Here is a 13142-nt window from a genome sequence, read left to right on the forward strand (position 1 = left end):
GACGCGAAAGCGATTGTGGGACACTTCGGGAGCGGACTCGCGACGCGACACGACCGACCATGAACACGACTGACAACGTAACAATGCTGTAAATATATATAAGTTAACGTACATGTATAGCGAAAGCGCCAAACAAGCGAAAGCGCCAAACAAGCGAAAGCGCCAAAATGATGCGGTGACCAAACCCCCCAACTAAATGTTAAATTCCTCAACAACAAAACATGCCCCATAAAAACGATGAAAGCCAATTAGTGCTAGCTATCCAGGCTATGCAAAGCGACCCAAAGTTACGCCTTCGAGTTGCTGCTAGGATCTATTCTGTGGACCACCGCAAGCTAGGTCGTCGTCTAGAAGGTGTACCTTCACGACGCGATATCCAAGCCAACTCACGGAAATTAACTAACCTAGAGGAGTCCGTCCTTGTTCAGTATATACTCGACCTAGCTGCCAAAGGGTTTCCTCCTCGGCTGTCTGTTGTTGAAGATATGGCAAGTCGACTACTTGCAACACGCGACGCGTCACGCGTTGGGTCGCGTTGGGCTTCAAACTTTGTTAAGCGGCGTGTAGAGCTCCAGACACGCTTTCAGCGCAAATACGACTACCAGAGGGCTAAGTGCGAAGATCCAGAAGTTATTAATGGCTGGTTTGAGCTTGTGCGTAACACAATTGCGAAATATGGTATCGATGAAGCAGATATCTACAACTTTGATGAGACTGGGTTTATGATGGGCGTTATCTCAACTGCTATGGTTGTAACAAGCTCAGACGGGCGGGCAAAAGCAAAGAAGGTACAGCCTGGTAATCGGGAATGGGTTACAGTAATCCAAGGCGTTAGTTCTCAAGGTTGGGCAGTACCACCATTTATCATTGTTGCAGGCAAAAACCACCTTACATCTTGGTATGAGAATAGTGGATTTTCAAGCGATTGGGTGATTTCTGTTACTGAAAATGGCTGGACTACAAACGAGAGAGGCATGGATTGGATTCAGCACTTTGAGAAGCATACAAAGGCCCGGAGTGTTGGTGGTTATCGCTTGTTAGTCCTTGATGGTCATGAGAGCCACCACTCAGATGAGTTTGAGGAGTACTGCAAGGAACACAACATTATTACGCTTTGTATGCCTGCTCACTCTTCTCATCTACTCCAGCCACTTGATGTTGGCTGTTTCGGCCCGTTAAAGCAGGCCTATGGTCGGCAAATTGAAGATATGATGCAGGCTCATATTTCTCATATTACAAAGGATGACTTCTTTCCTGCCTTCCACGCTGCATTTAACACTACAATGACGGAAAGTAACATTCGAGGCGGGTTCCCAGGGGCAGGGCTTCTTCCATTTGACCCTGAGAGAGTGATATCTACACTTGATCTTAAGTTAAGGACACCAACGCCTCCAAGCTCCCGCCCAGGTACTGCTCAACCTTGGGTTTCTCAGACACCAAACAACCCAATTGAAGCTATGTCACAGTCTACATTTATTAAAACTCGGATTTCACGCCATCAAAATAGCTCTCCAACCTCAATCTATGCAGCTGTTGACCAGTTTACAAAGGGTGCATCGCAAATAATGCATCAATTAGCACTGCTAAAGGGAGAGAACCAAAACCTACGACAGGCAAATGAAGTACTAAGCAAGCGCCGGAGAGCTAGGAAAACACGACTACAGCAAGGAGGATCACTTAGTCAACAAGGGGCGCAAGAGCTACAGGATGAGAGGGATGTTGTGCAGCAGGTAGAGCAGGAAATAAGGGCAAGCCGTGGTCGGAAGCCAAGGGAAGAAACCCGTGCCCGTCGCTGTGGCAAGTGTGGTGAGACTGGGCACAATGCGCGCACGTGTCAGATTGTAATAGACACCTCTGAGGAAGAGGACTCCGAGTAGTTTCAATTGATTTCTAATGTTGTGGTAGATTTATCGCAATGTTTGTCGTGAGGGTAGATAATTTTGGCGCTTTCGCTTGTTTGGCGCTTTCGCTATACATGTACGTTATAGAATTAAATAATTAAAAAAGATTTGGATCAATATTGTCAGGCAGTGATTGATCATCACAGCCACCGTCACTTGCATCGTGAATCATGTCGTAGTCCAAGCCTGCAAAGTTCACGTACCCACTCTCCTCGATGGCTAACAGTCGGTCCGCCTCCTCCTCCTCCTCACGTTTCTTCTGTGTAACATCCGGGTCAATGATTTCTGTACGTAAGCCAATTGGTGGCTCCGTGTCTGGGTTACTTTTTTGAAATTCATGTAGGTCCTTTTTCCGTGTACGTTCTGCCTTCCGTGCATCGATGCCAGCACGGAGCTGCATCTTACGCTCAACGTTCACCATGCGTGTTCTCTCTCTTTTCTCCCGTGCTTCTTCTAAAAGTTGCTCCTTTACCTTCTTCTCATAAATCCTTTGCCGTGCATGTTCAACTGTAATAGCACCGCCTTTTTGAATAGATTTCCGACTTCTAACCTTCCGCTGTCGTTGCTCAGTCATAATAGTAGTAATTTGTACAAGCTCTGACTGGAACAGCTCAGCCTCTGTTAACTGAGTTTGGATTTCAGTATAAGAAGATGCCCACTTTTGCCGTGACGGTGAACTAAGGATCTTATCAAATGTTTGACTCCATGTTGAAAGATCATAACTTGCTTGAAATGCGCGTTGTGGTGTTTCTAAAACTTCTGGTTTTGCATATATAGCAACCTTCTCTTGAATCTTTTCATAGTTAGGTGGCCAAATACCTGCATCTCTAAAAGACTTGATACAGTTACCCTTTGTAAATGTCTGCTTACGGATAGTAGACAAGTCTCTAAAGAAAGATATAACATTATAATCTGTATCAAAATTCCGGATTGCTTGTTGAATTGCACGTCGGTGCCAATGTTTATATTGTGCAAACACAGTAACATCTAGCGGTTGTAGAATATGCGTAAGATGAGACGGAAACACATGTAAGTGTATATTGTGTTGATGTGCAAGTATTATAAACTCTGGAACTTCATGTGAGACATGAGAGTCCATTATTAACAATTTCGTTCTTATAGACGGTGTATGTTGAATAAAATGCTGTAGATATTCCATTGCAAGCTCAGAGTTTGTATATCCGGAATCGGATACTGCAACTTTCTCATCACCGTGTAGATTGTCATGGTACCAACTTTCCATGTGTAATTTTCCTTGTATAATAAGGAACGGTGGAAGTGCAATGCCAGCAGCTGAAATTGTCTCTATAACTGTAAGACTTTGTCTGTTCTCTGGAGCTTGTATATAAAGCTATAAATATTAGAATAATATAAAGTAAGATAAGTAGAAACAACTTACCTCCTTTACTGCAGATGGTACCAACACATGTTCACCGGTGCTCATTCCTACACGGAATCCAACTTCATCAAAGTTGTAGATATCACCTGCAGTAATATCTAGTTGATTACACACATCTTTAAGTTCATAAAACCATTCTTTAATAGCTGATACTTCATGAGATGCAACCCGTGCTGCTTCAATTGGCCGGGTTTTTATTGTATGGAAGTTGTGTTGTTGTGTCTTAATCCATGTCTGGAACCACCGTTGTGATGGTGGTGCACGTGTTGGAGTTTCTGCTGCATGTAGTTTGCAGATGGCACTGAACACCATAGGCTTAGTTGCACCGTACCCATTTTCGTACGAGCGTTGGATGTATCTTTGTATAGCTGTAACTTGTACATCAGACAGTACTCTGTTCTGGCCTCCGCGTGGCACAGCGGTGCGTTGTGGTGATGCGCGTCATTGTCGTAGTCGTATAGTCCGGAGCGTACTTGGGTTTACTCTGTACATCCGTGCTACTGTAGCACTCTTCTCTGTTGGGTTTTCATTTAAAAATTCAATGGCATTTAAAAGAGCTTCATTTTTATTTACTTCAACTACCGGCATAGTTGTGGTTGTAGTTGTGCTCGTTGTCGGTCATGTTCATGGTCGGTCGTGTCGCGTCGTGAGTCCGCTCCCGAAGTGTCCCACAATCGCTTTCGCGTCCCAGTTCGCTTTCGCCAACCGCCTCCAGGCGGTGGTTTGAGAACCAACGATTATGACTTATAAATAGTATAGCAATTTAGCAACTGTTACTGTCACACTTTTAGCGTGTAACAGTAACATATTTGGTAAGGCGTACCTAATGCCAAGGTGCCCACTCTGGCCCATGTGCCCAAATAGGAAAGGGGACTGTCACACTGTAACAGAGCCATTTCTGGCCTAGTAAATTAGTAGTGTATCGTATGTAGTTAGCCATAATCAACAATTTGAACAACATCCTATGCTTGAAATAGGTGAATACTGTATATTACTATAATAACTATAGAAGCTAACCCTCACAGCATCTAGCAAATGGCCTGGCTTGCTCTGCGGATAGCAAGCCAACTCTCTAAACAACCAAAAAGAGAGTCTATTCAGAGCCCTAGCCCTGGCCTTGACTGGCTTAGCCTGCCCTAGCCCTTAGAGGAACCCCCCCACTACTTGCCCATCCCATCTATAGATTTCCCCTCTCCCCTAAAGGGCCTAGCCAGCCCCTACCTAGGAGGACGACAATGACGACAATGGTGCTACTAGCACTGCCCCTAGCATCACCCATGGCGGTCAAAACCATATGACCACTAAGGACATGCTCTTTGTCATGTGGCTCTACGTCGAGCAGCAGGCTGCATATGGCCACTAGTCTAACTGAGCGTTTTGGAAGCGGATGTTACGATGGTCATGGAGGTCATGATGCCAGCCGGGAAAAGTAAGCTAGATTAAATCTAAAGAGAGAAGAAGAAGAAGAAGAAAGGAAGGTGAGGCTATTCCTCGTAATATACAGTTGTCCGCTGTAAGGACACAGGGCACCCAGCTCACAGTAATAGCATATGAGAGTGCGAGTCGGAGGCTAAATGGATGCTATCCTATAGGTCTACTACGAAGGATACAAAAAAGATGAAGGGGGAACCCCGTTGAGTCTGTTTCCTTAAGTACCCGAAATGGGCCCGACTCGGTTATCCCAACCCTAGCCCTGAACCTTCCACTGCAACAGGTCTGCATCGACCCTGAACCCTACACCCTTTCAGTCCCCCACTATAGTGTAACTCGCTATGTGCTCCTCTACTGGTTCGAAACCACACCGAGTCGGATTTCATGCTTGTAGTGACCGTAACAGCTCTGATGCAGGTTCTTCGAGTATCTAGGTAAGGAGGCATCCTTACATCCGCTTAGCGGTTATAGCCTTGGTGGCTAAGGCTGCACCTGTAATAACCGTAATAAGCTGTGAGCTATAATCGTAACAGCAGACCAAGGCAAAGAGCACCAAATGCTTAGCTAGGCTGTAGCTAAGCTTGTCCGCGAGCATAGGGCGTATATCGCCAAGCTTGATAGCAGTGAGCAAGACGCCTAGTCATCTATGACAGATGCTCTAGACACCTAGATCACCATGCTTGATGCTCAAGAGGAGGTCAAGCAAGCTTGGCAAGAGGCGTAGGGCACTGCTGATGCAGAGACAACTACATCAGCAGCCTAGTAGCAGGCCTCTCTTGCGCTCTAGACAGACAAGAAGCAGCTCTTAAGAGCTGCTTCTCGTGCCTGCTAGCAAGAGGACGAGGAGGCTAAGAGCAGCATTGCCCCTAAGACCCCTGTAATGGTGGGTGCACCAGATGTGAGAATCTAGCCACCCAAGGAAGGGATGATTTTACTAAAACAACACACTGTCTTAGGAAACAGAGCCAAAGGGTTGTAGCTTAGACTATTACACAATGCAGCAATCAGGTGTGTGATGTAGTGAAGTGGTTTAGACAAGTTGTAACAAATGTTGAGTCTGAGAACTCAGGGGTAAGTCAGAGGTTAGCACCTCACTGACTTTTCAGAAACAAAGAATAACAAGATCAATGCTTGAAAGCTTAGAAAAGACGTAGAAGTATGTGCTAGTCGATTTTCTGTATTGTCTCTTGCCCTTTCTTAAGGAAAGGGCAATCCTATTTATGCTAAAGGAGTGTAGTTCTCTCATTTTCCAAGACTTTCCATGACTAACCAGGCAACTGTATTAGAAATCAAGTGCGACCCACAACTAGCTTGCTAATCATGTAGTGAACGTAAGAGAATCCCATAGAACCATCTCCTAGGTTCCTAGCCTATAGAAGTGAAAATGAGGTCCAAGGTCAGAGTACCCCTATCAACAGATTATGTCATAACTTAACCAATCTTGTGGGTAACTAAGGAGCGATAATGTATAATGAATCATAGAGGGTTGCAGAAGCTTCTAGAGCTATCGTTCATGTTCATCTGCATGTTCTTAACTCGTAACTCCTTTGAAGTATCTGTCACTTGGTGTAAATCTGTCAAGTGCTTTGCTGGAGCAGCTGTACCACCTGACCCTTTGTATTGTTTAGTACAATATAAGCATTGCCAAATGCACTTGTTAGCATCCTCTATTAATGAAGGGCTTTTATTGTGTTGCCAAACCCATGAGGTTCGTACTCGTTGGGTTGTTGATGAAATTGAAGGTACTATAGTACTATCAAGATCTAGTTGTGAGGACTGTAACTGGAAAACATCGGCATTGTCTTGGAAGCTGCTAGTATTAAGAGAAGATAAATTACTAGAATCTGCATTTGTTGAAGCCATAGTACTACTATATAATAGTAATAGTACTACGCGTGCAGAGTTTTCAACGGCACTTATCTACTAGCTTCATAGCTATATTTAACATCATTATCATCACGTGTATTATAATAAGCGATATTGTTTATATTGTTTATATTGGCAATATAATGTGGGGCATATCATATTGCCAAGGAATGAAGGAAGGCCATATCATATTGCCAAGCATATTGTTTATATTGCCAAGACCCGTATTGCGATATATATTGCAATATACTGCCAAGAACCAATATACTACTGGCAACACTGCTCATTGTGCTTGTCCCTGCACCCTTCACACTTGGGTGACTGAGTATTCTGGACCATTTTCGGCAAACAACAATTGGCTCTCCAGTTGATTTCCGAGCACCTTGGTCGTAGTCTCTCCACACATTAGAAGTCCGAGTTGTTGACCCCCAATTAATTTGCTTATCAGTACTTAGGAATAGATTTGGTTGCTCTTTATACCAGGACTGATGATGCCACCAGTCATTGAATAGTTCTGCTTTTTAAGGCATCCACTTTAGCACATTAAGACCTTGGATCGTTATTAAACTATCCCATTGGTTGTTAGGTGGTTGAGAGGACTCAATCTCAGGTGTTCTGTTGCTTGATTGAGGATCATTGAGAGAAAATACGTCACTATAGATATGTGTATGTATTGGTGAACTTAAAGATCGGTTATAAGACATGATATTTGAATATATCACAATTACATTATTTCAAAGAAAATAAAATAACTGAATATTTCTCAAGGAATATATCTATTTTATACGTACCTCTCTATTCACTTGAATTTACCTCTTTAGAAAATTTTATATTGCTTGTGGAGTATATTTTAATAGTAGGTTTCAGTAATATGGGCCTTTAAGAATAAGAGCCAATTATAGTAATATTTATAGTAAGCTAGGGAACTATAGTGTCAGAAGTAATGGATTGAGCTACCTAGACTATTCTAGAAGTAGCACCAGATCTACATATTGTAAAATTTAGCAAGAAGTTCCTCGGATTCCTTTGTAGGAGGTAACAGTGTCAACTTCTTGTCAGACGGCAAAATCCACTTGAAATCAGCTGGCTCAACTTTCTCACCCAACATCTGCCACGCTCTATAAGCACCTTGAGCATCAGTATCCAAATCAAAACCGTGTTGAGAAGCATTGTATCCATCTGGATACCAGTCCCTAGGGCCTGGAAGATTGGCAGTGTCCCCATCCAGATTCCATGTGGTGAAATTCCTCCATACAGCTATTTCCGTCTTGGTGAAAAAAAGGTGTGGTGGGAGTGTGTTGTAGTAGGTGCTATACATGTTAGCTGATTACTATAAGTATTACTATAATCACTCACCTGGTAGATGGATCAATAGCTGGAGGCAGCTTCTTCAGAAAATCTGGGTCACAACCAATCTGCTTCATAAGCTGCAGAGTAGACCGGTAGGCAGTTCTCCATTTGCGGCGCCAAATCGAAAATCCCAATTGATCCACTCTCTGGATTATATTAGTGGAGTTCCCAAGGGTAGAGTTCTTGTCCATACCTGAGCTGTTCCATCCGCCTGTGCCTCAATCTTCTGTTGTACTTTCTCCATCTCAATATCGTTGACTCCATTTGCCTTCTCATCCTCCCTCCACATGGCCTCTTGAATGGCTTCATCATCCTCACCCTCAGTTTCCCAAGCTGCATTATTGTCATCTCAGAGAGCATATGCTCCACCTCCTTCCCCAATCCCAAGTTGTTGTTGGATAACGGTCGCATGGGTTCCATTGCGCGTGCTAGATCTGGGTTACTATACTTATTACTATAAAGAGTGTAGGAACTCTTACCGTTTGAGGTTCACTTTGGCCTTCTTGGCCTCAATTCGCTGTTCTTGGGCTTCCTTGGTGATATTCTTGAATGCTTCAGTCTTCCGAAGAGTTCGCACAGCATATGAAACCGCTGCGGCATCAGCTCTCTTTGCATTATCGACCTTCAGATCGGTTTCCGTCATCCCATCACGCCGTGTCTGAACTCGCTTTGTAAACAGGTTGTTGGACTTCTCCCCGTCAGCCTTTCATTTCCTGACCATTATGGCATGCTGTGGTTACTATAATGATTACTATAAAGTAAACAGAGAGGATGGGTAGACTTACCTTAGTAGAGCTGGTTGACTGTTGTATTGAAGAAGGAAGGAGGTGGCGGTAGGGATGGTGGTGTTGAAGAAGAAGGTTGAAGGAGAAGGTTGAAGGAGAAGGTTGAAGGAGAAGGTTGAAGAAGAGGGTTGAAGAATAAGGTTATTGTGTGGTAAAACGCGTCAATGGGGTCCCTTACTATTGTTGTTGTGGGAGAATTCACTTATTATGCCTACTACCACACAAAAAGTGAAGCTCAAGACATTTCGCTAAGCGAGCCAGCTATTCACCTAGAGCTCAACACCCACCCAAATTTGTTTTTGAACCTCCCTCAACCCTTCTGTTATTATATGACAGGCTACTAACAAGCAGACTGGTAAGTGAACTGCTCTATCCTCTTATATTATAGTAATACTTATATAACACCTCTTCAGGGTACCATGGACGATGAGCCCTACGACGACGCAGACCCTGTGACTTCAAGTTCAGATTCTGAAACTGAAGATGGTATTAGGGCCCCACACATAGGTCCAAAGTTCCTACGCTCTAGCCAACGTCAACAACAACTTCTGTCCCCTCTAGCAACCCAGCCCAAGGCTCCCCGAGGCCCAATCCCAACACTTGCACCAGGCCAAGTACTGAGTCAGAAAGTACCCAAGCTATCCAGCATGGCTTGCCAGAAGCAAGCTCGCGCGACTACTGCCAGGAAAGCCCTGAGGAAGGCACCAGTTGGTGGGAAGACTGGTGGGAAGACTGTTCTGAAGCCGAAGCGTCGTTTCAAGCCAGGAGGTAGGTTGATTACTATAATTATTACTATAAAGCTCTTACTGACCTCAATTAGTCGTTGCTCTCCGACAGATCAAGCAGTATCAGAAAACAACAGAGCCCCTCATTCCGCGTGCGCCATTCGTTCGACTTATTAAGAGATAATGGTTGACCTCAATTCACCGTATCGAATCCAAGCAAGCGCAGTTTCTGCACTGCAAGAAGCAGCCGAGACCACTTTAGTCAAGGAATTCGAGAGTAAGTAAACCTCCATTTTACAGTAATCATTATAGTAATCAATCATTACAGTGACCCAGCTGGCTGCAATCCACGCAAAGCGTGTCACTATCCAGCAGAAGGACATGAAACTGGTGCAGTTGATGAGACTCCACATGACAGGGTACCGGTTCCCAGGGTAGCTACTTTGAGAGAGGAAGGGAGAAACTAGTACTGGGGGAGTTAGATACCAAATGAAGTCTTTTACCACACTAAATAATCTGTCTGTGAAGCTATTGTAGATTTTAATATACTGGCGCACGTGCCATATTGCACGTGTTGGGTTGCCAAGGAACCGTTGGGGGACCACACCGGTCTGGTCTGAAAATCTTCAGAACCGACAGTTCCGAACCGACGGTCCCCCATGACGCACACTAGCTGCATTCAAGGGGGAAAAGGGAACTGAGGGGCCCGGGCTCAGGGGACTCTTCTTTGACGATACTTGTGTGGCCCAAAAGTTTCCACAGGGTCTGTGCACAACAGCCAATTAGATTGTAGGAATCTACCAAGCACCATGTACTTGTACCCGAGTACACGCGTAGAAAATGTACACGTGTAGAATATGAGAGTGAATGAAGCAATGAAGTAATGCTCAACAATGGCTGAAATCTCAATACCACTACGTGCTGCAATTATTACCTTGCGTGTATACATGAACGCATCATATGGAGAAATTGAAAAGAAGCTTGGAATCTCAGCTGACTCTACGGAGGTGTTGTTCATAAGTTTTGTGAGTGGGTCATGAGATGACCGGGGGTTGGGCATGGGTTGGAGCATGGGTACGCGTAGGCTTGTTTGTACCTTTTTAACGCGTCAAAATTCCTACTATTGTATTTTATATGTAGGAAATTCATACTCTTTCAATAACTACAATGCCTCATCTTACTCGCGATGAGTGGCTTCGTTGCGCACTACTACGCTCCCTAGATTGGGAGTTCCAAAAAATTGCAGCCTATATTGGCTGCACGGAACGGCAGGCTTGGTATGCTTGCCAGGGCCCTCCAACCCCGAAGAAGCGTTCGGGTAGGCCACTTATCCTATCCGATGAGCAAGTTCAAGAGGTTATTGAGTTTATAGCCTCGTCTCGCACGAATAGGCATATGCCATATACAAATATAATACGCATTCTTAATATTCCATGCTCACGGCTTGTCCTAACCCGCGCTCTGTCTGTGAGAGGCTATAATCGACGTAAGTATCCCTCTCTACTTTACTACTATATAGACTAATAATTATTAAGGGATTGCTATGCGGAAGCCTATTATCTCAGAGACAAATCACAAAAGCGACTTTCATGGGCTATTGAACATAAGGATTGGGTACGGAATGATTGGAATAGGATACTTTGGACTGACGAGACGTGGGTAACGGGAGGCCGCCATACTCGTACATGGGTTACTCGAAAAGCAGGGGAAATGTGGGATGATACATGTGTTGTAGATAGAGTACAACGGAGAAGGTAAGAGACTCCTATTTACTATAGGATTTACTAACAATCCCTAGAGGTTGGATGTTCTGGGGCTGCTTCTCAGGTGGTCTTGGAAAGGGTCCTATACTATTTTGGGAGAAGGAATATGGGAAAATAGGAGCTGAGTCCTATATGGCTCATACTGTCCCTCTAATCCACGGCTGGCTACGCCTATACCCAGGCCTTACATTGATGCAAGATGGAGCTCCAGGTCATAGAGCAGGTGCAACATATGAAGAGTTGAGATCCCGTGGTATTTGCCCTATAGAATGGCCCCCGTATTCACCAGATCTCAACCCAATTGAACGGGTGTGGCATATTATGAAGAATTATCTACAAGATAATCATCCAGAACATATGTCCTACGACCAGCTCCGTGTAGCTGTTAAGGAAGCATGGGAGCAAGTTGGAGAAGCTGAGCTTAATGCTCTCCTTAATAGTATGCCTACACGTATGGCAGCAGTAATTGCTGCAAATGGTATGCACACAGAGTACTAGGCTTATAGTATAGTTTTATATAGGGGTTTAGGTATCTACTCTACTCATTATTCTACAGAATTGATTGCTCTCACACTCAAGTGTTCGTGACGCGTGAGAATCGGTACTTTGGCCAGAATTGCCAAACCAGCCTACGCAGGGGGCCCTAGCCCGACCCACTCACAAAACTTATGAACAACACCTCCGTATTGCATATATATGGCACCAAACTGTTAAAAGGGCAGGGAATACTAAAATTCACAACCTTCTCCAACACCTCGAATCAAAGCCACGAAGCGGAAGACCACAGACAATTTAAAAGGATTCTGAAGAGTCACTACGCATATGATCTTTGCTACTTGCAAACCCATTTGACACTTTTCAACAAGTTATTAATAAGGAAAATCTACCCTACGCACGATCAATTGTCGAACGAGTTGCAGAATCACCAAGTGTTGAAATTCCACAACCTATTGTATGGAAAAACATCTGCCTCAAGCCCTACTTGGATAATATCATTCCTTCAGTACGATGGAAATTCTGCAAATGGGCACTATCCGAACTTGAAGCTGGATCAATTTTAATTTTCTCAGACGAATCATATATCAATCCACATAAGAAACGACGGATAACAGTTCACGGGGTCAAACAGCAGAGAGCATGGCAATTCAACAGAATAATCTTTATTTCAAGTTATGTTTTGGGGAACAATGAGTTCAGAAACCTCTATCTTACACCCTTCTCGTTCATGAATTCCTGAAAGTATAGAAGAGAAGCAGATACATGTGCAGAAACTACGAGAGATAAATGCATATTGGAAATCAAAAGCAGAGAATGAACTTGTTAGAGCAACAACAGTTGGAACTCTTGAGTACGGATATATGGAAACTCTAAATGCAGATATTCGGAATGGCAAAAGCAAATGGAAAAAGGCACAAGTTGCTTCACAAGAGTTTGGAGATATAGAGACATGGAGTAGAGGACGGCAATCAGAAGGGCAAGAAGTTTCAAAGGGCAGGATTGATTGGTTTCTATATCGAGAGATGGTTCTTATTCCTCTTCTCTTCCCCTACTTTCGAAAAGTAAAGGCTTTACATCCTACAAAACGAGTATGGTTTGTGGATGATAATGTAAGTCTTCATTTGAAGGCTCACCGATTTGTAAGATTATATGAAGAAGGAGGGAATCTATAGAGTGTAATTTTGGCCTCCAAACTCTCCCAATTTGCACCCTATTGAAAATGCCTTTGATTATCTCAAGGATCAGGTTGACGGCTATACACCATTAAACGGAGGGAAGTTTGAGAGAGCTCATGCACGGGTATTTCTTGAGGAAGAATGGGGGAAAAAAATGGATGGGAAATCTACACAATTATGTGCTTCGTTTAAGGACAAGTTGGAGCGGTGTATTGCAGTCAATGGGGGGAACAACTTTCGTTGGGTAGA

General features: G+C 43.9%; 1 protein-coding gene across 1 annotated transcript; it reads left to right on the plus strand.

Moving 5' to 3' along the window:
- Positions 1-9151: 9151 nt before the first annotated feature.
- On the plus strand, positions 9152-9895 carry VC83_04817 (uncharacterized protein; the record flags this gene model as incomplete). The annotated part of the gene is made up of 4 exons (XM_024468445.1): positions 9152-9500; positions 9553-9609; positions 9675-9734; positions 9786-9895. The coding sequence occupies 4 exons, from the start codon at positions 9152-9154 to the stop codon at positions 9893-9895; spliced, it is 576 nt and encodes a 191-aa protein (XP_024322543.1).
- Positions 9896-13142: the final 3247 nt, after the last annotated feature.

The sequence above is a fragment of the Pseudogymnoascus destructans genome (genome assembly GCF_001641265.1).
Source record: "Pseudogymnoascus destructans isolate 20631-21 unplaced genomic scaffold scaffold_15, whole genome shotgun sequence".
Lineage (NCBI taxonomy): Eukaryota > Fungi > Ascomycota > Leotiomycetes > Thelebolales > Thelebolaceae > Pseudogymnoascus > Pseudogymnoascus destructans.